The sequence below is a fragment of the Apteryx rowi genome, unplaced genomic scaffold, assembly GCF_003343035.1.
Source record: "Apteryx rowi isolate R43461 unplaced genomic scaffold, aptRow1 scaffold_17, whole genome shotgun sequence".
Taxonomy (NCBI): domain Eukaryota; kingdom Metazoa; phylum Chordata; class Aves; order Apterygiformes; family Apterygidae; genus Apteryx; species Apteryx rowi.
The window spans coordinates 5,233,860-5,260,971 of NW_020447974.1; the positions used below are offsets into that span (position 1 = coordinate 5,233,860).

General features: G+C 46.7%; 1 protein-coding gene across 1 annotated transcript; it reads right to left on the reverse strand.

Annotated features, from left to right (window-relative positions):
- Positions 1-5,373: 5,373 nt before the first annotated feature.
- Positions 5,374-26,721, reverse strand: FAH (fumarylacetoacetate hydrolase). The gene is made up of 14 exons (XM_026060680.1): positions 26,620-26,721; positions 23,978-24,088; positions 22,624-22,745; positions 20,764-20,813; positions 18,721-18,811; positions 18,086-18,183; positions 17,789-17,841; positions 16,299-16,398; positions 15,436-15,566; positions 14,550-14,625; positions 13,884-13,930; positions 12,825-12,926; positions 11,680-11,797; positions 5,374-5,604 (listed from the first exon to the last, which is right to left on the reverse strand). The coding sequence occupies exons 1-14, from the start codon at positions 26,698-26,700 to the stop codon at positions 5,525-5,527; spliced, it is 1,260 nt and encodes a 419-aa protein (XP_025916465.1). The 5' UTR covers positions 26,701-26,721; the 3' UTR covers positions 5,374-5,524.
- Between the last annotated feature and the right edge of the window lie 391 nt (positions 26,722-27,112).

Sequence of the window (27,112 nt, forward strand, 5' to 3'; positions counted from 1 at the left end):
AAATCCCGCTACACGCACGCTTGGAAATTTAAATTCATCTTCTCCCCGTTGTGTTCTCTGACCTTGTCAACCCAGATTTGCCAGGCTTCAAACCGCTTGTCTTAGCTGTCTCCTGGTTTTGTACTTCAGGTGAATTGATTTAAATAAAAGATATTAAACCCCCAATTTTGTCTATCTCTTAATGCAGCAGTGGGAATTTGTGATTTCAATCAACATTATTTTGCATTTGCACTTTTTTTTTTTTTAAATCTATTTTCATTAAAAATGGTTGATACTCTTTGGCCAGAAAAATTTGCTACTCTCTTTTGTTAACCAGAAGGAAAACACCGTTTGCACACACATTTTTAAAGCAATTATGTAATTTTGGATTCCTAACTGCRTTTATTCTCATGGTTCAATCTAGCCCATGAGGGTGTTAGGACATGCTGAATGTTAAGTTCTTAGTTACAAAACCCAATGCTTTTTACTGGGACTTGGCCAGGCAGCTCCCAGAGGGCAATCGGAAATCAATTAAAAATGTATTAAAATTGCATTAAGCAAGTTAAAGCCATAAGGAAAGAGCAGTTTATCAAAACATATTTTGCATTTAAAACTAATTACAACCCTTAAGCAGCGGCCGGACTGCCTCTGCTGAGCAAACGAAGCGCCTGGCAGGGGCAGCCAAGTTGCATCACCCTTTCGGGATTTCGGCAGCCGCGGAGCCGGGCTCCCCTGCGCCGTGGCCGAAGCCCCTCGGCCGGTTCCCAGCACCCCACCACCACCGCCCTCGCGGGCTGCTTCTCCTGCAGCCCGGCCCGCGCTCCCGCGTTCCCCCGCGGCTCCCACGCCACCAGCTGGCACTGCCCCTTCCCGCACCTGGGATAGCGCCAAAGTACCCGGCATGACCGGTCCTTTCCGCCCATTCCCAGCAAAAGCTTTTTCTGCGGCAGGCAATTACTTAAGGCGGAGGGAGCTATCGAAGGCAGCGGTTTGCGCCCCCGGGGACGCAGCGGGGCGAGCAGGCTGCGGTCACGGGCGCAGAGCCCCGGCCGGCCGGGAGAGCGGCGGCGAGGGGGACGTGCTCCTCGCCCAGCGGCAGCCACCACGAGCCGCCGAAGGCAGGACGAGCAGGGAGAGCGACTCAGTACAGTCTCGCTTCAGCCCACGCTCGCAGCTCTGCTCCTCGCGGTGCCCTCYGACTCCCTAGAGCAATTTGGGTTTTTTTGTTTGTTTGTGTTTGKTTTTTAATGGCTTCCAGGTGATTACCCTTCAAGCTAGCTAAATCACTGGCACTTTGGGTTTTGCAGGCCTCTGTAGTGGGAAGAAACAGATTAAACTCATCACCTGTATATTGTCACCACTGAATTTGTTCCTGCCCAAACACGAGACCCAGCAGGCAGCATGAGAAAAAGCATATAGAAAACTTAAGATGCTTTGAAACCCATAAGGAACCATCATCTCAACTTCATAGCTACCTGTGACGTAATTAACGGAAAACCAAATTTCTGTGCAAGCGCTGACCTTAAGATGCCCTCAGAAACGAACGGCACACGAGAGGGAYGAACACATCGCCGCAGATCTGCGTTATAAGTAATGTGGGGCAGCGCGGAGCCGGTGCTTCAGCATGTCCTGTGCACGCTTCCAAAYATTGGGAAGCTTTGAATCGTTAAAACAATTCCAGGAACCATCTCTTGTCCTCACCAAACAGCACCCGCGTGGGCACCCTGAACAGAGCAGCTGCCTGGCCTGCGAAGGGGAGCCCTGTCCTGCTGCCGAAAGCCCAAACCAGTGCAAAGGTGATCTAGCAGCAATGGCCCTTTTAGCAAAGTCACCACCTCACCCCGAATGACTTCTGAAAGATCATTTGACTGTGAATTATTACTGCCTGGTTAATGAAGGAATTTGAATGTTGCTGACCTGAACATTTTCATCAAAACCATTTTTTTCATGATATCATAGCCATTTCTAATTGGAAACCCTGCGTAAAACTATTTTTGGTGAAGAATACTAACATTTCGTATTGAAAACMCATCATTCCTTTCCAAACTCTGAAATATGATTTAGGGAGTTATGCTATGCTTCTTATTTTACACTTCATTATTGGTACTTTTTCATATCAACTGTAGTATTATAAATTACATCCAGCTTTTTCATTACACACCAACCAGATGATGCCTTGGTCTAGAAGTAGCACACCTCCAACAGGATCAAGCAGAGGATGCCCTTGRCTTTCTTAATAGCAAAATAACACAATTGCTCCCAGCAATCCCCACACGCCCGACATCTTTTGCCCCGTGTCCGGCAATACTCACGCTCCGGGGCCGCCTCGTCCCACTGAGACCAAGCCTGGGTCACTAACCTGGCGCTGGGACAGAGCAGAGGAAGGGGAGCTCCGCTTTTGATTTCTTTTTTTGCTTTCCTTTTTGCTGGAAGCAGGATATAAGCAAGCCAGGGAGAGCAGATTTAAACTGAATTAAAATAAATAGCCTCTAGAAGCAAAGAGAACCATTCTCAAACCTAATTGCAGCAAACACCTCCAGAGGTAGAGGGGAAGCTCTTTGTAGGAAGGGTCCAACCAATTAAAGTAGCACTTTAAAAATAAACTTTTCTAAGCCCCAGGTCTGTGCACTTAACCACAAAGTAGCTAAAGTAGTCTTTTGCTCCAAGACCTTGGAGGGGAAGGACAGAGGGGGCTGGATGACCTTCAATTTAAAGGCCAAGTGGTTGCAGCTGCCCCAGGTTGAGCAAGCTGGGGTGTGCCCAGAACACCTGTTTTTTCCCCCAAACTCGCCTCGGCAAGGTCTGGGCTGTTTTCCAGACAACACCAAGCACTGTGGTGTAGCAGCAGGATAGCAGACACCTCTGCTTTCTGGAAAGATGGGATTTCTCCAGATTTGCCCCAGGTGGAGATCACATCCCAGCTAGAGAGGCCACTTGGGCCAYGCTCAGATGTCACCGGATGAGAGTGAGAATTTGGGAGGGGAGATTTTCACCCGCGACGCAGCCGAGGGTGAGGTGCCCGCCGGGCTGTGCCCTGCCAGCCAGGACCCCCGTGCCCGTGCGCTCCACCCAACAGCCCCAAACTGCAACAGGCTGCTGTGGCCACCTCCGGAGCCACCCGCCGGGTTACACGGAGGCCTTTGGAGCTGCACAGAGCGAGAAAAGAGCAGAGTGAATTTAGCAGTTTCTAATAAACATTCCCGCACCCAGAAAGCACTGATGCGGCAGTCCTTCCTGGCTGAAAAATACCATCTGAGCATGGTATTTTCCATCACACACCAAGGTCAAACCCCATAAATTAATAACACGCCGCCCTGGCACCTCCATCAGCTCTTGTCAATAGAGATTTTTTTTCTAGGCTTTTCGGAAAAGCAGCCTCCCTTTCRGCATACCACCCCCCGCCACGCTGGCGGGGGGCTGCAGCGGAGGCCCGGGCAGGAGGTGGGKAAAGCTCCTGACGCAGGAGGGCAGACGTGTCCCCACGCCGCGGCGGGCACCCCTGCCAGCGCTCGAGTCCCCGCGCGCCAGGGCAGGCACGCGGCAAGGAGACCCCTCCGCGGGAGCGATGCCGCGCGTCCTCTCGCTGCGGCTGCCGGGAACGAGGCACCTCTCTGCTCAGGGCGCCAGCGCGGGAGATCGCTGAATCCTAGAGGCAAGGAGTCAACTYGTGGCTGTCCTTCGCGGTCGCTCGGCCAAAGGGGAGCACAAAGCATCCTATAAACTGACAGCTGAGCCACGGTACATTAAAATAAATATCTGGCTATTAGTCAAACTCAAAGTATCCACAACAGCCTGAAGGGAAAAGAGCTTTTCCTTGATAAACAACAACGAGCCCTTGTTTTCCTGGCCAGGTCATTATTTCTGGTGATAGTGGAATGTCTTAGGCTGAGAATTTAAATTGATTCGGGGACGATCCTCCCCATATCACTTGTGAAAGGGGCCATTATTACTGCTCGCTCTGCGGCCGCCTGCGAGAGCCCCCATTTCGGCAGACGTGCCCCAGGAGCAGTGATTTATCTGCTCTGTCACATTTTTTCATTAATCTTCATTCCCAAATCATTTTTCTCTCCTGCACGGACAAGGGGTCACATTCCCGATGAACACTGGGTGCTCCCCGCTACCGACTCGCAGGGGTGACGTCAAAGAGCAGCGTGACCGGACACCGAATTGGCCAAGCTTCAAGGTGGATTTGCCCAGACCCTCTCCCACTCCTGTCTGCGGAGTGGGCTCGCTCCCCTTCCCTAAGGAAGGTCCACCTGCCCTCATCTTCCTTAAAAAAGCATCGTGCAAACAAGCAAAACACTGCCCGTCTCAGGAGGCCACAGGTACTGTACAAAGCAGCCTGCAGCAGGAAGAAAAACGTCCCCCGACCTCATCTCTGGCTCCCAGCCGACCTCCGCAGGAGCGAACGGGGCGGCCGCGGCAGAGCAGCAGCCTGCGCGCGCCCCGGCAGGCTCTTCGCTTTGAGGACCAAGCCGACATTTCACGAGCTCCCATCGCTCGGCACCAGAGCTCATCAGCAGCCTCCCGAGCGTCTTCAGTCCGTAACGACCCCTAATTGATGCGATCTGGCACTCGGCCACGCAGCCAAACTGATTTGTAGAGCAGTGGGACACCGCAGCTGCCCTTCGCGCTTGAGAAAAGCGGCGCGTGGCTCCGTTCGCCGCCTGCCGCGGGCGACGCCGCGGCCCTCCCGAGCGCGGGAAGGGGGCCACCTTCGCCGCCGTCCTGCCAGCGGCCGAGTGCGACCGCCGCCAGCGCGCCGGGGCATCGCTCGAGCCCCGGCCTTCCTGAACCCTCGGGAGGCTCGTGCCCAGGGCGGCAGGAAAAAGGGCTGGGGAAGTTGCTGGCTAGTTACGGAGTGGGAAGCTCAGGGCTGGCACCGATCTTCGCGCGGGGGCACCGAGAGGCGCCTCTGCTTGCGCAAGGGCAGGAGGAGCAGTCTTGCTGACGGCCAGTGTTTTTTTTTATTTTTAGCAATACAATTCCATTTGGACTTTTTGTTTTCACTATTTTAATAGTCTGCTAGTTTGTTTAGTACTTTTTGCAGTGTTTTCAGTTCAAAAAGTGTTTTGTTATAAATTAGGGCATACTCTTGTAACTCTTTTTTCCCCCCAGACTGTTTTGTAAATGTGTATCTTCATATGAAACTCTCATCTTTGAGTTTTTATCTCTAGCATATGAAGTGCATTGAAAAAACATGTATATCAGCATCCAATCCCTGCTGTTATCATCAACCTAATACTCTGAATATGTAAGTTTAACTGAAAATTTTATCCTTATAAAACTATTAATACAGTCAAAAAGTTAAAAATCTCACTTTCCAATCATCTTGTTCTCATTCTGAGAAATTTAAGAAAAGGTTTTCAATGTTAGCTTGTCACACCAGAGAGCTGCACTGATCTATAAGATATTTATTGATAATTAAAAACAATATTCCAATCATTCATATAAAACCAGTAAATCTGAATAAAGCAGCRTGGATGTTAGAGACAGGGCAGACAGATCCTTCATCTCTTCCTCCGAAGCCACCTTACGCCAGGCATCACGGAAATGACGTGGCCGGAAGAATTTTTCCCGAACACTGGCCAAATCCCACCCGGTAGCYGCTGCCCTGGCAGTAACCTGGGACGAGGAAGCAAAGACAGATCGTTACGCGAGCACAGCGGGATTTTACCGGGGGTAGAAGCGAATAAAGACACGAGCCCGACAAGGAACGGAAGTGCCCCGCGGCGAGCCCGCGCTCTCGGCCCGCAGGGGAGGCGGCAGCCGCGGTCTCGGCGGTGCGACGCCGCTCGGCTCCGCGTCGGCCCCGGGGCCCCGAGATCAGGGCGCGCGGCCGTGCCGCTGCGCACCACGCTCGGCGCGCGGCGAGCGCGAGGGAATCGCGCCTCCTCTCGGGGCGCCGCTGGCTCCCGGCTACACAAACCTGCGCTTATGCAGCCAGRTTGCTATGCGCATCCAGCTCATACTTATAAACGTGGGCTGACAACACAGAAGATAAAGAACAGGCTGCGGCAAGGATATTTATGTTGGTTTTTAGAGGCACAAGCACACAAATATTTTAAAAGCGCCCTGATCCATGAAGCGTGGAATCCAGCTTCTGAGCGCTAGGAAGCTTAGTGCTTTTCTTCAGCCTCTCGGAAATCCGCAGCAGCACTGCAAGGTAGAGACTGGGCCTGGATTTTCCTTAGAATCAGTAAGTTCTCAGAGCAGGGTCGCGAACTGAGTCAGTTTGACGGAGACATTGTCACACCTTAAGATTGCATGTAAGCAAGTCAGTGGTATAGTACTATTAAAATTTTGACTGCCACATGCAACATCCCAGAAATGCAAAAGGGGAAAAAAAAGAAGACTTCAAGTAGCCCAGGATTATTAAAAAAACAACAACAACAACAACAACAACAACAACACCCCCCTCCCCCAAAAAGCACAAAGCACAGCAATATGCAAGTTTAGGGAATACAATCAAAGAGTAAACAACATGTGCAATATTTCCGTATTTAAACCTAACCTGCAGCATCATCCATCTAACTGACAAGCAGAACTGCTGTCTGGCCAAGCCTTGAAATTAAGTAAATCTGGATTCCTTTTCTGCAGCATTAGGACTGCTCTTGGGACATTGACTTTGGGGTGCTCATAAGCCAGAACGATGATCATTAAAAACCCAAACAACAGGGATCTGCCCTAGCAGAATCTGTTTAGCTTGCTAAATTTAAGCAGCATAGTTCCATGAGAAACTCAGCATCTAACTCAAAATATCCATTTATCCTCCATTATATAAATAGACATTGAAAGTCTGCTGACTGCTGCTGAAGCTACCGATCTGCGACAACATCTCTAACTATGGGACAGTTCAAGCTCTCCATGCTCGCGTGTGATGGCAGAGGTGACATGATGCCCGAGGGACGCTGCAGCACCCCTTGCTGCCAGGGGCCGGCGGAGCTGCTCCACAAACAGCATCCGTCAGGAAGCTGCAGAGGAAGGAGGGGACACAGCTGGGGCTTCGGGCCCATCTGGAAAGACTATTCTGGGAAGTCACAGCTGAGGAGACCTACTGTAGCTCTTTCACTGGCAACAGCTGATCAAAGGAAGGGCACAAGTAGCATATGCTGCATTTTAAGGAGTGATTTCAGAGTCAGAGATGGATTTTCCTAAAATAACGGAATACATCATCTTCCCTGCAAGTGATAAAAGCCAGCGGCCTCAGAGAAGCCAAGAGGGAGCTGAGCAGAGCAGAACTCACCAAGGATCACCAACCCCCCGGCCTCCAGCCCTCCCCTCAGTGCCAGAGCAGGACAGGGTGGGCTCAGGCTGCACTGCAAAGACCCAAAGTCATCGCAGCGCTCAGACGGGTGCTGCCACCTCTAACCCAGCAGCGCAGCTATCACAGCCAGGCTGAAAAGAAGTTCTTCCAGGGCCAGCAGGGTCTGTAGGTACGTACACAGCAGCCAGCCCACGGACARCATCCCCATCTCTGCAGGGTAACGCTCATTAGTAAACAACGCTTGAGTAAGACGCTTGCTTTAAGGTTCAGCTCAGTTTCCATTTGTCTCATTAGGCTTCACTGCCAGTTTTCCTTTGAATGCTGGCTTATTATTTCAGTCCAGTTTAGTTATCCCTGCTGTCAAGTATAATTTAGAGCAGTACCAAGGAGCAGCCCATTTAACAAAGCGAGCTCTGTGCTGCCAGCAGCAGCGGCCTGAGCAGAGTGCCAAGGAGCTGCGGGGAGATCTTTGAAGCAGGCTGCAGCGGGGCCTCGGCGAGCCACGGCTTGCAGCGCTGCCTGCCCGAGACGCGCGTCTGGGGAGTAATAGATTCCCCTCACTTTGTGCGTTAGGGCTCAGCAATAGCTCCCACAAGGAGGAAGGATAGACAAGAGCAAAAACATGAAGCTGAAATGGGAGACTAGAAATTATGGGTTGGGCACTTGGCAAGAGCTAATGGAACGGCCCCGGGAGAGGATGTAATAGCACGAGTGCTGCCTCGGGGCGCCTTAAGGCACTGGATCTGCTGTAAGTCACTAAATAGGAACACATCCCAAACTGTCCCAGCAGACAGCTCCAGCAGCAGTCACATCCATTCGCGCACAACAACGCCCGGCTCTCGCGGATGGCACGACGCCCCGATCGCTGCCATCAGGGAATATTCCTCCTTTAAATAACACAGCAAGCTGGTTAACATAAGACTGTCCCACGGGATGACGGCGCCTTCATCCAGGTTAACAACAACGCCATTATGCCATCTTTAAAAATGAAAGACATTCAGGATTTAAAGTACTTATTCTACGCAAAGCAGCTTGTTCCCAGGCATGAAGAACGACGTGGGGGATGTTCGAGTCCCCTTCGTCCCCCAGCTGGGCCCCTTGTACTAGCAGCTCCCAAACTGCAAGGTGTTTGTTGCAAATAAGGCTGTCAGCATCTAATCCAAAGGGATATTCACAATACCTAATGGCACATACCTAATCTAAGGCATTACATGGTTACTGGAGAGACATCGGCTCCTCTGGAGGGCCAGCAGGTGCCCTGAATTGCTAGAGGAGCGTTTCTCCACAGCAAGCACACAGGGAGCCTATGGAGAGCAGCATCAGGCGCCTGCARGTTGCAGCACACGTAGTCACTGGCTCATGTGAAGACTAGAGTATATCAGAGATATTGGGGATTCCTGGGTTTCATCATCTRCAGCTCTCTCCAGTCCATCTCAATCTCCAGCTGCCTTGGCATCTTCCTCTGCAAAAGYGGAAGCACCTCACAGAAATATGATTGTCAATGCTAGTAAGTGGGCTGCCAGGCAGGAGGCTCCAGGGCAGCACCACCAAAATTGCTTATAGAGCCTTCACTCTGAAACATATCCATATCTTTTTTTTTTTTAAACCCCTCACAGAAAAATTCTCAATTTTATTAAAAATGCTTCTGAAAAAAATGAAAAATTTCAGAGTGTTCTGGTAAAATTCCTGAATGTTCTTTGAAAGAATAACTCAGAATTGCCACCCAAACACGCTGTGAGTGAAAACTGCTTCATGAGAGGACTGCTTTCCAGAAGAAGTTGCGTTTTGTGCATCCAAGGGTGAGCCCTGGCCCAGAACCAGGACAGTGCAGGAGTGCCAGTGTTTTCAGGGTCTTCCGAAAACTCAGTGCAATGCAACTCTCAACGCCTAATACTTCTAGTGAAGCTCCCAACAAGAGACAGTCAATACTCTGAAATCCAGCACTGATGTTTCGATGTCGCCATAAGGCAGCATAAGGTTACCTGCAGCCAGCACCTGCCCCTATTTATGTATTTCCTGGGAAAAGCAAGGCATCAGGCAGAGATATTTGTTATCTGAATGTCACACTACTGGCTGAGGTGTCCAGCGATGGATTTATGGCTAGACTCAGAGGAAGTGCGTAGATCCCGTGAAATCGATGAGAATTCAGGGGCCCAAACAAGAACTGAGATGACTAAATAACTATGTAGAACTGGTTCTCTGTATCCAAAAATTGAAGTTTGAACTCTTTGTCACAAAAGAGTTGAGATCACAGAGTGCAYGTCACTAAAGAATAGCATTTATTTCATAGTAACCATCACATCCGACAGTGAACACAGCATGCTGGAATGGAAAAAAYAAACAAGTCCTTTTGCTCTGAGTTTAGCCTAGAAATGGGTGATAGCCTGAGGATTAGCTCAGCCTCCGGGCCCAGCTCTGACCCAGAGGTAGCTGGGACAGTAAAGCCCAGCTCCGCACCAGGGAGGAATAGCGCAGCCAGCTGCAAGAGCAGAGCAGCAGCTTGAAATGCAGCGACTCTGATTTAACTTCGTCACCCTCRGAGGCCTGTCACCTTCCCCTCGCTGCACTGACTGCTGAGCAGGCAAAGATCCCTTTCCACACCACTCTAAGTCCCAGAGCCTCTGTGCAGTCACATTTTGCCCTAAAAAGATGATCAAACACAAATTTATAAACAGATGGGCAGGATCAATGTCTATTCCCATATGTAAATCCTCTTCTTGCTCACGCTGTCCCCATTTCCCCTTGGAGTACATCTCAGCTGCTGTCAGTGTCAGYAGCACATTTTCTGTTCTCGGATCAGGGCACCTACTACAGGGCCACTGCTTGTGACTGGGGAGCTGCTAACCTTGCCAGCGTCTCCAAAGGGCCTAACGGACTGTTGTGACATGCATGCATGAAACGTGTTGGGTTTTGTCACCTCATTCATTTCAGTGCTGCCATGAATGGTGCTCTAGCAAGTGTCCTGCACAGCTTCAAGCTCCTGTTTTGTTTAGATGATCTTGTGCTTTACCATATTAGGTTTTCTCCGATTAAACATCCCTCTGGGCAGAGATACAGCTGGATAAAGGACCTTTGTTTTCTTCCTGCACTGCAAGGCATTTCCTTCCCACTCCTTACTATTTCATTTCAGCTCTCCTATCTCCAAGCAATGATCCAGATACCAACCCTAAGTCTAGCAGGAGGGTGCAAACAGCAAAAGCGACAGTAAGATCATAGCATGCACCAGCAAGCTACCGTTGCTTGATTTACCTAGCGCAGGTAAGACCAAAATGGCACATGCTTTCACAGACGCTAGTGCCTGGGGGGTGCTAGCATATGCTAATGCCCCTGGTGCCAAATCTCGTCTCCTCTTATTACCACGCTGGTTAGATTAAGCAAGCACAGGTATGTCAACCCCTACTAGCATCACACCTTTACGTCCTTCACATCGCTGCACAGGCATCGGTCACTCACGTTTTCTCAGGCCTAAGTCACATTCATAAACGGTTTCCCATCACTGAAGCCATCTGATCCGTTTGCAGACCGTCTCAGTGAGATCACATCAGCAACGCAGGCTGAACGAAGGGGTTACTCAGAGCTGGGTATGGTACTAGCTAGTTCTCAGAATGGGATCTGCTGATGGACAAAATCCCACAAGATATTCTCTAAAAATTCAATAGGTGACATAGCAATATGTATGCAGGCTTGAGTCAAATGTTTCACATGGCTGTTCTTGCCAGATATACGGCACCTCAAAGCCATAAAGGGGTTGGCAGGATGAAAGGAAAGAAAATAGATTTGTTTTGCATTGGACTTTGAATTAAAAAAAAGAAAAGTAAGAGTGGGATTTGGATTGTGAAGCACCAYGTTACATTTTAATTCATAAAGCCCTTAGCTTCTCAAGGTGAAAAGTAAAACCACAGCCCAGCATGAAGCAGCTCTCAAGCACAGCCCTTTTCAGAGGGGAGCTGGTAAGCTGTTCTAGCAAGCTTCATGCTGTTTCTTCCCACATATTTAATTTGCAACACATTTCATTGAATATGCATATGTTGCAAAAGAAATATTGCTTGCAAAATAACTTTCTTCAGGATTTGCCAAGCTCTGCTCCACATGCAGACTTGAACAGTGGTGGCAACAAAACATCAACTGCTTCTATTCTCAAGATGTTCTCATCTTCAAAGGCAGACCTACACTGGTCTCTCAACACTAATGCACGAGCATAGCAAGATCATTAACTACTTAGCAAAGCAAATAAACGAACCCAAAAAGCATTTATGGCATGAAATTTTATATCAGCTTGTTTTTGTCCTCTAATAGATAGGATGGAGACAAATGTGACTGGGTGGCAGGTATGTACAGAATAGTGTGTCTGCTCACCAGGCACTTTTGCAAGTGGGAAGAATCTACGGATCTATTTCCTAGGTACAGTGTAAAAACAGTGGTTCAGCCATTACCTGTTAATATGATTTCATCTCCATCCTGCAGGAATTTACGAGACTGTCCACTGCCAAGATTAATTTCTTTTGTTCCATTCCAAGACAGTTCCAGCATGGAGCCAAAGCTCTCGGGGTCCTACACCCAAAAGTTAACAAACAAACAAACAAACAGCTGTTCAATACATCTGTCTCCTACTTGCTTGAAACTACTTGCTGCTGGAAGTAGACATGCAAGTAYGTAAACTCTATAGAAGAGTTTCTTGCCATTGATTTAATTCACTGATACACTGACTTATTTTTTCTGCCATTGTAGTTTAATTCCTTGCTCGCTGTAAGCAGTCATGGTTTCCAGAAGTTATCCGGTATGTTTAACCTAGCACTAAACCCTTTAAAAATAATTCAGTCCTGCTACAGAAAGAACAGAAACAAATCTAGGGCACTTTTGCAAATACAGTGTTTTTATGTAGTCACATTTCAGAATTTTCTTTACATTTCATTTTTTCAGAAGAGCAAAGTTGCTAAAGGTTTGTAAATCTTTAATGTCAATCTGCAGTACAGTGGGTTAAAGAAAGTAAAAAGCAAAGAAATGCTCAAAATGGAAGTGCAGGTATCCCAGTTTGGAAACAGCTTACCCCAAAGCTGCCTGACAAGCATGAAGAGTGTTTATATTTGATGTTTTGGAAAGTGCCAGTACCTTACTCATCTCATATTGCTGCTTGTTTCAACTACTGTGTGTATGGCAGTACAATGGAAATCATAGCTTGTGAAGTTGGGGCACATATGTGGTATTAGAGAAACTAGAAGTTTGAACATCTCAAAAAATATAATTAATTGTTATTTTGCAGTTTACACTTCTCAGAAATGAAAATAGCTGTATTTCACAGAGCAAAAGTGGGCTGTGTGGTGGATGCTTGTGCATAGAAATGAATTTGCATATATAATATTAGAAATGGCTCTTATCAAAAGGAACACAGGGAAGACTAAAAAAAGAAAAAACTCTCAGTGAGGTTTTGGGTTACAAAAACATTAGCCCAAAAAGCCTAGGAAAGAACTGCAGACATTTTCATGGCTGCTTAAGCCAAATATGCTTAGATCCAGAGCCCTGCCTGATCAGTTTGGATTGCTGAACAATATCAGGGGATATTGTTTACTTAAGCACTTACAGGTCCGCTGATTGTTCCAGATGCCAGGAGATCTCCAGGTCTGAGGTTGCAGCCGTTGATGGAATGGTGAGCTAGCTGCTGTTTCATGGTCCAGTACATGTGCTAGAGGAAGAGGAAGAGGAGGCTAAAGCAACGAAGGACAAAGGTCTCTCTTGAATGCCATTAGCCTATACAGAATGCACTGCATTCTCTGGATGATGCTGGTAAGGCTGTCCCTAAAAAAAAGTTTCTCAAAGGTAACATTCACAGAGTTATTTAGTGCAGAATTGTTAATAGTTCCTGTTGCTTTCTAAATGATGACTGGAAGCTGCCACTGCTAATGTGCATTTAAAACATACACTTTAAAATACTATTTTGTCCCTTAAAATCTCTCTTCTTTACACTGGGTTTCACTTCTCTCCTTCCGTTCTAATGTCAGCACTGCTAACCCAGGATCCATGATAAGGTCCAATATTTTAATGGGTTTATAGAAAATGTCTGCTTATTACTGATTTACTGACTACTGGTTTACTGATTAAGGTAATTGGTATATATGCGAATACATAACACCCAGAGAAACCCTGCAGCTGGTGCATACACTTCCTGGCTTATGATACCTTCAATCAGCGTGCAAAGGAATAGCCACCCCTCTGTCCCCAGAGGGGACTGGGGCAGGCACAGCGCTAGTAGCTGTGTCACAGCACTGAGTCTGCATGTAAATGACCAGCTGCAACTGCAAGCTTTCTTCCACCTTGGCACAGCGTGAGGCAATTCCCTTTGCTTTCCCAGTCCTCTGTTCTCACTCTTTCCTGCCAAATGACTACAGAGCTGATAATGCTTTGAGCATGCTAAGCTGAGCAGCAGGAAGAGCTACCTGCTCGTTCAGCGCTCAAGCGTTCAGGTAGTTCACATATCAGCAAGCAGAAGAAATATCAGCCCTTTCCACCCTTCTCTCCCGGACACGCATACACACCTGGCCTGATCTTCAGCTAATACAAAAGTCGGTGTTTGAAATTGCCTAAGGCTGGAACTGAGGACACAAGCAACATTTCAAACCAATAAGAGATGCAAAAGTCTTACCTTGAAATTGGATGTGCATATAGTAGTTGGCATGCTCATTCCTTCTCCTATGGAAAACGAAAAATAAGAAACAGGGAAAATTTGTGTTGGATGAAGGATGTTGGAGTCTTTTCATTTTACAGATGGATGGAGACTTCTTTTATCATTGTAATCCCTAGCAGGAAACAAGCAATAGCATTTCCCATTCCCGCATGAAGGCCAGCATTATGTAGAAAACAAACGTGCGGATGGCACAGGGGTAATGTTAAGCCACGTTTCCTATTCTCTGCTCAGCAGCAACAACTGGACTTACTGCTCAGCGGGCCCTTTAGCTGGGGTCTGTGCTGGGCTAGCGTGATATGCCAGAGCTGATACGATGGACTCGTGTGCATCCCTCCTCCCGTGCCCTGCTTACACCTCCGCGCAAGCTGAGCCCCCAAGGTTCTCCTCGCTGTAAGCTGACCGTTTGCAAGCGCCAGGAGGGAAGCGTTCCCTCGACACGTTGCTGCCCTGCCAACGGGGAGCGTTAAGAGCTTTACCTCTTTCTCTCACAGAGGCAATATGGGCTAAGATGGAATATGGAAGAGCAGGAGTGCGCAGCCAGGAGCAAATTGTCTGAAATATATGGTGGATTCTACCTTCCTTAACTGGAATTTCAGTTCTGTAGCTCACCCAGCATTACCATACCTTTAAGAGCAACAAAGAGCTTGATGTCAAAAGTGTAGGGTTCTTCATCTCTGAGGTAGGGCAGTGGCTTGGGATCCTAAAAGCATATAAAAGGCATCACAGACTAAACAAACAGAAAGGAAAAATTCCTCAAGCCACCGCAATGACTTTTTGTTTATAACCAGGCTGTGCTGCATGCTCCATTTACTGCACCATTATTGCTGTCCAGATTATTGCTTTTCTTCCCCTCGCACACACATTTTTTAAAAACTTTTGAAAAGATGTGACATCCATATAATCAGATTTCCTTTTTTGCACTTAGGGTCCAAAAGCCCTCTCCATCACTACGGCATGGATGTTAATCCAAAACAAACACAGCTAGCACACCTTTGCACTGTGCCCACACGAAGAAGATGGCAAATTCTCTGTAAGACTCTTCACTGTCTTTCTCCCTTTTAAGTAAATTTCTTCATAACACAGACAACTGGAAACGCTTGAACAAAGTGCTTTGGCTTAAGTCCACTCTCTCTACTGCTTGCTGGATGCTAAGCGCTATCAAACACTAATAAGAAGCTCTCAGACCAGTTTGTTTTCAAGATCTTTTGAAGATGATGATTTTTCTGTCCTGCTCAAGTCAGCAGGGGGAGAAAATACAAAGCAGCACAGTGCACAGGTACCATACAGCAGTACCAGTAAAAAAAATCAACGAGCGTTTGAACTTAAGATAGCCCAGTGTTTCTTCACATGTTTTGGAAGCAGGATCACACTCAAACTCTTAGAAAAATGTGCTTGGTGTTGGTACAGTTTAATGATTCCTACTGGTGGGACCTACTAGTCCTGATGAGTTTTTTTTGTTTTTTTTTTCAAGCACTCTTTTCTTTTTGCTTCAGCCCTTTCCCTTGCTAACCTGGACAGGATTCGGCAACACGAACGGCATGAGAGCTTCCATAGTAACAACCCAAGGAGAGATTGTTGTGCCAAAGCTCTTGCTCAGGAACGGACCCAATGGAATATATTCCCATTTCTGAATGTCACGGGCTAGAAAGAGAAGATATGTTTAACAGTATTGCTTTGAATTTTAAGAGTCGCACAGCCTTAACACCAGTGAAAGAGTAACACAGTACTCTGCAAGCTACAGAACCAGCTGTGTGGACTTGGAAACATTATCCCCACCCTTTCCAAGCCATTATGCCCAAATCCTGATTTAAATCCATCTCTTTCAAACCCTCAAAATTTTTTTCAAAACCACTAGATTAGAAAGAAAATTCAGGGATAATTAAAACAAGTCAGGCCATCCTTATATAATGAGTATTTTTCTCCCCAATTTAGTTAACACTTCTACATCCACTCAGTAGGTAAATACCAATTGTAAGGCCAATTTCAACTTGCTAACAATGCTTACGTCTGCTTAAATCTATGCAGAAACTGAGGGATCTGTGATTGCCAAATCCTCTCCCTAACCCTTACAGGGAAATCAATCCTCTGTAGAAATCACCAGTCTTATGAATGCTCCATCCCTGCCCAGAAGAAAGCAGAACGTTAGCTCTTTCATACGTAACTTAGTCTTCATTAGACAGCAATTTCTGGTTCTACTGATTGATCTACGATGGGTCTAAGTAGTGCCTGAGAAATGCAGCTAGCCTCCCATTTTGGTCCCTTTCAACCACATTCAGTTGTTTCAATAGCCATGATCCTATTACAATATATAATTTATCCGCATCTGAGGTTTGCTACAACAGTGTAACCCACTCTCCAGGCGGTACTGATTACCACTCCAGTCATTCATAAGGACCATCCCAAAGATGTGCTCGTGGGCTCTGCTGATAGGAACTGGCTCCCCATGCTTGTTGCCAGGGCCTACAAAGAATGCCTGGAAATGAAAAGCAAAATGTTGATTAAGTAAATCCTAGGGGTTAAAATCATCTACAGAATCACAAAGGCTTTACTGCATAGAGGGTTACAAACACCAGCAAAAAAGGTACGACAGCACGCGAGTTTGCGTTATTCCCCATACCTAAAGCAGGCAAGAAACAGGGCCTACCTCCTCTTCCCTCCCTCTTCGAAGCTCTCAGGTTTGAATTACTTAACAGCACTGTGTTGCTAAGAGACAGTCATTAGCAAGGACACGACTATATCAAAAAACAGGAGCAAAAATGGTTCCCCTTAATCACAATCCAGATGCAAAACTGATTTCTCCGTTGAAGTGACTGTATTTGCCGCAGACAGCGAACAGGAAGGAGAATGTAAAGGCCTCAGAAAGGTTGCTTAACTCGGCTAGAGCCTGTCACAACGAAGGGCGAGCAGAGGCTGGTGGAGAAATAGGTCGACTGAGTAAAACAAATCACGAACTGGGTGCGTGCACTTGCTCCCTTAGAAGTTGCAGAGTCTGATCACTTGGCACAAAAATCACAGCAGCCTCTTTCAGCAAGCAACATGGAACTTTTTCTGCTAAAGCCTTCAGCAGTCTAAATTTGCTGTCACAGCAGCCAGTGGTAAAATCCAGATTGTGAAGCACAGGTATATGCCAGGCATTTGGCTTCACCATCTTATGGGACTGTCTCCCACTTTATAGCATTGATCTGCAAAGGATACAGTGTTTAAGGTTTTCAGCTCATTTTTTAGTACCATTTCCCTTGATATTATGCTTCTTCCACTGTTTTTCTCAGGGGAGAGATGGGGATTAAATCATATAGTCACAGCCAATAATCATAAAACTCTCTCCTTCTGGACCACGCTAAGCCACAAGATGATGCACCTTCTGAGGATGTTTCTTTACAACACAGGTTTGGTCTTTCTAGCCAGAAGGGTGAAGCGTTTGAATTGCACTCCCAGGAATTTACGGCTTCCTCTGTTCTGGACTTAAGGCACAGACAACATGTACTTCCAAAATCCCCGATGTCCATTAAAAGATTCTGGTTGCAGTGCAAAGGTGACTGTTAACTAGATAACAGGCTGTGGTGTCTGATGAAAAGAATATGCCTTTGTGGTTCCAGATTGCTGCACCAGTGCTTGGATTTGGCCATTTCCAGCCTGAAAGCTGTATTAGCAAAGCACTGAATGAGCACTCTAATTCACCAGAACGGAAAATTCCTACCACAGAAATCCTTTTATTGCCTCCTACAAAACCTATCAAAAGGAAATGGAAGGAAAACCTCTGAACCTTATGACACCTTCATTTCAGAGGAAGCCAAACTCTTACTCTTTCTTTCTTGTTTTTATTTTTATGTTTTTCAGCTGAAGGGATAAAAAGCCCATCTTACCATTTCTAACTCTATATCCAGACGTTTGCAAGCGCTAAACACCGGAGGTTTATCTGTGGGTAAAAGAAAAAAGAGTATAACAGGAAGGCAGGTAGGGAAATAAAAATAACATAGCTAGAAAACACAAAGCAGCTGATGCTGCCTGGCACGTAAACACAAAACTGATTTAGCTCTGGGCTTTCTCTTGCTCTCAGCCCTAACCCAAGAGGCTGAACCTTAGACAAGGCATCCCAGCCCCTTCCCATCCACTATTTTCTATGTGAAAAAAAGCACTTTAAAAGCATGCCATGGACTTACCATTGTCAGGTCTTATCTGCCCCACAGGTCTTCTGATCGGCGTCCCAGACACCACAACGGACGATGCCCGGCCGTGATAACCGACAGGTAAGTGCAGCCTTGTTAAAGAGAATCGCAGACGGCAGGTTAATTGTGCACCGGTCTCCAGAGCCGCCCGTCAGAGTGGAGCACCACGCGGGCGGTAGGGACGAGGAGAGCGCTCTGCACAGACGGGCACAGACATCTGCACCGTACCTGCTCTGAGACACCAGGACATGTGCAAGGTGCACTCCAAAAGCCACACGGCTGCGTCTGCACGGTTCTGTGCCACTGTTCCAATTAATTCCTTGTAGCTTAAACTTTGTTTTCTCATCACTCAGCAAAAATTGAATTCTTAGGTAAATCTGCCTTTGAATCAGAGGTCTGCACTGGTTACAGTGCAGATGCTGCAACTAAATGCAGCGCTAACTCAGATAAGGCTGGGGAAAAGTGATTTTCAGCTCTGTTACAGAACTCTGACAGCACAGATTCTCCTCCGTTGTGAATTGAAATCATTATTTTGCTGAAAGACTGCTCCAACCTTTACAAAAATTGTATATACCTACAGCCATGTAGATAAAATAATGTTGCACCAGAGAAATACCTGAACTACCCACCAATTAGGCATCAAGGCATTCTCCTTCCCTCTGAACATGATCCCGACATTTGTGGCATGTTGTCGTGAAGAATAGAAGTCAGTGTAATCTCCTGAGTGGAAAGAAACCCATAAAATATGGATCAATAGTATGAAAGTCCCTCAACTGCTGGGGCTAAAGAACAGAATATGCTGTTGGCAATGAAAAGAACAGAAAAGGAGACAGAGAGAAAGAGCTAAGCAGAGACATTTAGAAACATTTAATCTAAGCCCCATAGTAATAACATTCATAGCATAGAGGTGGTGATTAACAGTTCACCCATAAAATCATGCATACAACAAAATTGGCCTTTAAAAAAATTTTCCAGTAGAGAAGAGGGGAAAAAAAGCACTATTATGACCCACTATCTGGAAATCCATAAAGCAGCATCCAGCTTTTTAGAGCCCAGCCAAGTTCTAGTGCTCTTTTTGTCTGGCTGATGCTATCAGAGGCAGAGGGAAACCAGTTCATACTCAGTACATCTGCTGCCCTCTGCTGCCATCTGTAGCAAACAGCTCGACTACCTTTTGGAGTAACTAGAAATCAGGGACTTTCGGGAAAAACTTAAAAGGGGCGGGGGGGNGGCGGCGACGAGGGCCCTGGGCACGGCGCACTGCCAGCTCCCTCTGGAGCGGACGGAGGCAAGGGAGGCGGGGGAAGGGGGGGGGGGGGGGGGGACAAGGACATTTACACTGTGCAACATTACACATTTAGATCAACATCACCCCTGAATAGAGAAAGGAGCCTGACTTTTGCCCCCGAAACTACTGCAATACAGAGCAAGGCAGCTTAACCCTCTCCTAACACCCAATCTGACTGTGCAAAGGTACCAGCAAGCATATTCCCCCTTAGTACATCCCTCAGCTTAAATCCACATTGCTCCAGATCCACAGCTCATCAGAGCCAGTTCTATGGGGATCAGAACAGGAGGCAGTGTTGTAATAAAACAGCAAGAATTACCATGCCTTTGATACTTATGCTTGACTTCAAGGCTTGGTTGCCGGCTCAGGTAATCTCAGGTTTTAAAAACAAAAAAGTTTCTAGCAAAGAAACAGAATTTTGACACCTCAGAGATCCAAACAGCAACCCCAGGAAGTTATATTGCAACCTCAATACAGAATACAGACAGTGCTTGCTCTCAGGACAAGCACGAATCGTGTGCAAGACAGGGCTGAACATAAGCACAGTGGAACCCTAAATGACTCGTAGCTGCATGATATAGCACATGTAATATTGCCAACACCTCTCTCTCTTGCTGAGAGGAGTCAGAGGTGCTAGTAGCCAGCAATTTTACAACACTATGTTCTTTGAGGAAGCACTGAAGTATTAAACCTGGGTCAGGATAGACTTGCTGTTGCAAGAGCTGTACCCCACCGAAGCCAGGAGTCCAGAAGGAATAGCTCTAGCTCACATCCCTGCTCCAGAAAAGGTCACATTCCTCTATTGATTTTGATAAAGTTTTTTTGGTCCAAATATATATATTTTTTCTCAAGTCCAGGAAAATATTTTTTATAGAGATACACTCCAAAACAGTCCATGGCCTCATGCTAGTAGAGGTAAGATTTGGGATGCAAAGCAGTATTCTGGGAATGGAAACTCATGTTTATTTATGAGGCTATTCCAGAGTATCTGGCTTGCAAAACTTTGGAAGGTCCCAATTTTTTTCTGAGAACAAATGGGAAAAGTGCTTGAAATTAAACAAGTGTTTCCTGCCTGGCTGTAATCACAAAAGCCTTTGGTGATGCAAATCTGAGGACAGGAGTTTTATGGCACCAGACAACTCTGATTTAGTAAAAACTGCATCCAGAATTTTTCTGGCTGCTATTGAGCTTAGCCAGGCTTTTATTCTTATGCCACAGACAGCACCTACCATTCATTACATACAATAATCTACTTCGGGCTCCTACAAAACCCATTCGCTGTCACAGCTATGATCTGTCTGTCTGAGCAATCTGGGCATAAAACGGCTTCTGTGGGCAAGAGCAAAGGGCAGCGCTGAACAGCCGTCAGCTCCGGGAGACTTACCAATTTCGGCTGGCAGGTGCATTGCGGCAGCAGCCTGAGGTACAAACGCTCTGAAACGAAAAACAAAGACTTCAGCTCTCGGAAAAGTTGCAGTTCTCACCCTTAGCCGCTTTAGAAGCATGTAAGGGACTGAGTCTCTCTTTCTCTAGCACCTTCCTTAATTTATTTTGCAAAACCCGGCAGCATTTGCTTTCTAGCTTGGGGTATGCAGAAAGGCTGAGGACTGCGCAGGCTGCTGCTGCACCGGAGCGGTTATGACTGAAAGGAGCAGCCGTAAGCTGCAAGCGGGCAGCGAGGCAGGTTTGTAGAGAGCAGGCTCTTCTCCYGGGCAGCACAGCAGAAATGCACAATTTTCATGTATCCAGGTGAGCGGTTCGCCGCTGCCCTCTACCGCTTGGAGAGGGCGACTGTGTATTTTATGGGACGTGGCTCTCAGGGTGCCCAGTTCAAACTCCCGGGCCCTGCTGGGGAAGGTCCCCGTGTCAGGCAGCGGTTCAAAACCTCTCYTGACTTTGTATGCCTAAATCACCCCGGTCAGGACAGCTCCTCCTTCCTGCCTGGGGCAGAGGGTTGCAATGGTTAAAGTGTCACTCTGGAAAAACAAAGAGGTGCAGGATTAACGCACACATGCATTTTCACATTAACAGGACCCTGGGCGCACRGCCGGGGCTGCAGTCCATCAGCGACGCACGCACCAGCAGGCGACCGATCTCCCGCTCTTAAGCTAACGCACTGCCCCGTAGCTCACGTCAGTTTGGGACAACAGATTTGTTTCTGGCGAAGGAAGACAGTTTCTGCAGGGCAGTTGGAGGGGTCTCGCCCCTTCAGAAGAGCCTCCAGCCAGGACAGGCAGGGCAGTGCCGGGCAGAGCGAGAGATTCGGGTTTAAGACCCCTGCAGCCATGTTTTTAATGGAGGCAGAGTGGTTGATCCACTGCGTGCAGAGCTCAAGCCCACCTCTGCAGGCCACCTGGGTGGCCAGGAGAGCTTGGCAGGGCCATGGTCTTGGCTGAAGATGATGACGACAGGCAGTACGAGCCCGGCAGGGAGGAATGCATCCCTCTGCTGAGATGCCACAACTCCAGGCACACCCCAGGGCAGAGCCCAATGTACCCGGATGAAGGCTGACACCCCAGATTTGTGGGTAGTTAAGGGATTAATTAGACACAGTGAGAATTTCCCTCTCTTAATTATATGCCCACATTCCAGTTAATTTCCATTTAGGTGGCAGGTGGCCACATTCTGACATTCCATTTTGGTGCTTATGAGTGTGATGCAGGTGATACCAGAAGCAGCTTAAATGTGGCCCTCAGCCCTTGTGGCAGGCCTTTAATGACCTGATAATAAATACCACTGACAGCTTTAAAGATCTCCTTAGCACAGGTATGAAGATAACCTTCCTTTCTAACTCACACTGACTATGCCCCCTCAGGACTACATCGATGCCTATACACAACCCACATGAACTCCCTGGAGATTTACCTGGGGGCTGATGTTCTTCTATGATTTCTGAGAGGTGTTGAGTGATGGAGAACAAGCCGCTCTGCACTAAGCATTTGCACAGAGCCATATATTAATGAAACCATCCCAAGGGTCTCTCCCTCCCTGGCTGCAGAGATGGGGAGCCGTCTCGGCTACTCTCCTCAAGAAAGCGCAGGTCTTTGCCAGCAAGGCTAGGACAGCTCTTCTGACAGTGGAGTGATTGCTTGGTTTTCTYTACATGCATCAACACAGTACGTAGTTTCCAAGCCTTGACAACAGCTAACACAGCTCCTTTCATCTCCTTTTAAAAGCGGAGAGGCAAACAGCTGATGTTACATACAGCAACGCCACTTGCAGGAGTGACTTTCCACCTCCTCACCTTCTCCGCAGGTCCGTGTTATCTCTCAGGGTCGGCTCACTGGCTGACAGCAGCTTTTGGAGAAAGGCTCTCGCTTCCTTCCATGCTCCACGGCCCAACCCCATGAAGTCATTTAGGGTTGGCTGAAAGGTAACAAAGAAGTAGAGAGGCAGATAAAAGACTGCATTTTTCTTACTGTTCATGTACATGGAATATGTCCTGTGCTTTCAACTCTGGGATTAAATGCCTCCAGGAAGGGAGCTGGGTGTTACATGGGTATCGCTCATAGATTGCCTGTTCTCCCCTGCTTATAGCTACCTATTCTTTCTCATGCTCACCAGAAGGCCTCTAAAGCAGGACCTGCTGCATGTTTGTGAAGTGCCTGACCTGAAGCAGTACTTCAGGGCTTAGAAGCTTTGATTTCCAGACCAGCAGCAACCAGAGATCATTTGTATTTACCTCTACCACTAACGCAGCCTCCCAGTTGTTTAAATCCCATCAGATTCCTTGTCATGAAGTCAAGTGGGATTGAAGTCAAGTTTAGGCTTTGCGCCAGACCTTTGCATTGCCAATGTCTGATAACGCATTCAGCAAAAATTTCCTCTGGGCGCAAGTGCCTCCCCTATCCATACAATCACAGGTGTGATGAGTTTTCTCTGTAAGCAAAGCACATCCTAATGACGCTTGCCTGGATTCCCCAGACACCCCTGGACCAGAAATCCCGAACTCCCAAGGCTGATCCCCTCCTCAGCTACACTTCACCTGCCCACCTCAGGCCATGCAGCAACCCCCTGATGGCCCATGCAGCCAACTGCCCCTGAGCACTCATGCTCTGCTGCAGAGACTTCTAGCCCCAAGACCACATTGTGGGAAATTAAGACTTTTTGCTTTTGATCAAAACCAAAAACCAAAGCTTCAAAATGAAAGAAAGCTTCTAGCTCTGCTTTGTAGCATACTTCTTAACAATGAGATGGACAAGATGTTCAGGTAACCTGATTCACTTTGCTACTCTTGGATATTTCTTTCTTTCCTCAGTATCACCCAGTGCATATCACTGGAGCACAATACTCCACCCTCCTGCCCGGCAGCAGGCGTTTTCTGGAGCAGAGGCCTCTGTTCCTCTCTCTCAACATCTGCTCCTGTGGGATCCCTGTAAGGGTGCATGTGCATACGCTCCCCACTCAGCACTACATTACCTCATCATACTGCTGTTCAGCAGAGTTATACTGGTGTAAATGTGATCAACATAGTTTCATTGCTGAATAAAAGCCAGCATTTCCATTTTATGTCCTGTACCTCAGCACAAGTTGCTAAAAACTTATGGAATATTTCTAAAATGCATGGAAATCAGAATAACAGACTGTACTATAAATACCTGGTCAAAGACATGCTGATGTTTGGAAAGAGCCGGTCCATTGAACAGGTKTTTAATGACACTGAGATCCAAAATCTGGTCTCCAATTGCTACTCCAATCCTGTGCCGAGGCTACAAAGCAGGGTGAGGGGAGGAGAAGAGAAGAAGAGTTTATACTTAAACCCAAAATCGCCAAAGAGAGCATGGGGCAAGACAACGATCAAAGAGTTTAATCCATGAGGGACAAGGGTCTAGTATCACAGCAACTGACCATGAAAAGCTAACAGATAGGACTGCCCGATGAAAAATGCTAAGGCGCAGAGACAGAACAACTTCATGGCAGACTCCTTACAGACTTCCAAGGGTGTGAGAGCACCTTCCCCTCATCCCAGTCTTTTGGGGGAAGGGTGGGATAACGCCATAGAAGTTTCTTTCCCTGTTCCCTTTCCCCCAGATATATATGCCCATTCCTCATTAATGACAAGCATGTCAGAATAAATTCTTATACTCACATCTGAAATACGCTGGGAAGCAGGAAAATGCTATTCTTCCTTTTACAGAAGGGGAACTGAAGCATAGAGAAACTATGGATAGGATTTATTGCATCCACACAACGATATAATTGGAAAGAAAGAGGCATTTTTACATCACAGTTCCTCTGCCCGTTTCATTCAGCTACTTGAGGAAGCCAGCACGTCTTGCTCAGCTGTACGTCTCCGTGCCAAGTCAGAAGAGGCCTAGCCTATGTAAACTGTCCTACTGTCATGCAGGAAGMCCGTGACTTGAATCCGAACCCTAGGCTAGAGTCCTAACCCCAGGAAGGGCTTTCCAAATGTATGGACGACTCTTGTCTGTAGATGGATTTGCCTGACAGATGCAAATTAATAAACAAAGATCCTGCTCATTTGCTACAGCTCTTGAAGGCCCTAAGCCAACTGCATGCTGAGCCTGCAGCAACAGCTCTGGAGCAGCACAGGCTCTCGCACTGCAATTCTGCTACAGCTGTACTGAGATTATAAAACTGCAGGAGCATTCAAAGACAAATATCAATTATTCATGCCTCTAAGCAAATAAAGATAAACTAGTTACATTCATTATGAAAAGTAGTCTAACAAAATGGAAAAAACTATGAATAAAAATCCACGCTATTAAACCTGTTTTTTAACCTTTAATTTTTAAACAAGATTCCAAATATGATAATATGTATTTATTCAGCAAACACCCTTGCAAAAAATTCTAAAGGTCAGGTCAGGTTAATCTGCAACTAGGATAGTCAGGAATGACATCAGCTTTTTTAACCTGAAAGCACTCAAACATTGTGCCACTTCTGGAACACTATTTTCCTAACGACCCAGAAGTTCTTGGCTGCCTTTTAACAACGACCTGTGTGAAGATGTTTTCACAACGGAGAACAGCTACTGGAGAAGAGGGAAAAAACCAAATTTGTTAGATAACAATGCACACATCTAGAAACAGATTAAATGAACCATCTTGTTTTTATCTTTGGAAAATACCAGATCAGAAAACACAATCTTCTGGTCTAAATTCTTTTCTTTAACCGCTATCGATAAGCCAAGACAGCAGAAACCAGGACATGATCATGAAGTACCTATTAGCAGTGATAAAAAAAATCCTCCCGTTTTTTCTTTCTAGATGTCTCTCTCTACTCATTTCCTTCCCTCCAGTGGGGCACATTTCAGAGGCTCCAAAAGGTCTGAACATTTGCAGGTATGGATTTAGCAGGCAGTTTAACAAAATTCTGGGCTCAGTTCTCATTAAAATAGTAATTGGGTAGCTAACTTCTTTGAAAAAGTTGAACAGTGTTTTCTTACATAATCATAAGACCTGAAGCTGGCTCAAACTGCAGCCTTTGGGCATAGCATTTAAGTTCTTCACACATTTAAAGCATCACTTCACTATATGTATGCCCAGTAAAACACAGACGGGGGCGGGGGCTGTCAGCTGTAAAGACAGAAACGAAGCTTATGTTTTGTCCCCTGGTTTAATGCCTTTGCAGCAGGCCCTACCAAACTCTGGAAGGGAAGACTCTTAGAAGACCAGAACGAAACACTGCTGCTCACAGGACACGACGCTTGCTTGCAGATCCAGTGTTTTCAATAAAGAATTCTATTTTTACCTATATCAGTTCATACTGCACAAAAGTAACAGGACACTACATATAATCTTAGGTGAAATACATATTTAATGCAGTTTTTTGAGGAGGGGCAAAGGTGTGATTAGACTTGGCCATAAAGGAAATAAGAAATACATTTCAAAACAAAGTGAAAACTGTGACATGCATCTACAAGGAGAACAAAGAGATCAAACATGGATTTAATGATTTCACAGTCAAAAACAGTGAAACTATGGTATTCATTAGCCAAAATACTTCTCAGAAGTATTAATGTTTTTTCATTTCTTCTGTGCAGTGTTAAAGAAGCTGTCATCCAAACCACCGCATTAAAAACAAACAAACAAAAAAACCACACACACACACACACACACACCAGACTAGCTACAATTTCACTGCCAAATCAGGAAGCCTGTGCAAGTGTCTCAGCCTGGAAAGTTTTTCTTTATCCCAAATTGCTGGGAAATTCTGTTCCTATTCATAGCCTCCAAACAATTACAACAGTACAAGGACAAAGGATGCTGTTACTCACCTCCTCCTTAGTGGAGAAAACCCCATAGGGGAGATTTTGAAGAGGAAAATCTGAGTTCTTGTCTACCTGGATGAAAGACATGACAAACACAAAGCAGTCTCTGCTTACCAACAACAGCCCCTAACCTCCTAACTCTGCTGCTCGCTGGATGTTGCAATTGAGAGCACAGAAGTACCAAATCCCACCCTCCATCTCCAGCCCCAAACCAATCACCGACCTGTCTCCATCCCACCCCTCTGCCGGGCTCCTGCTGGCAGCAGCCAGGGTTAATTAATGCCAGAGGTTTGCATGAGCCAGYAGCTGGGAGCTGTTGCTGCCTAGGTATGGGGGAGAGGAGAGGAGAGAGAAACAGGCTCTTGCTGCTTGTGAAACTCTTAAATGAGAGTGGGGCTTTATATATATAAGTAAATAATTGTGGGTGGGAGCAATCTAAGCAGACAGCTCCTGCTGGTGTGATGAGAGATATTCTGCTTATTTACCTTACATGGAATCA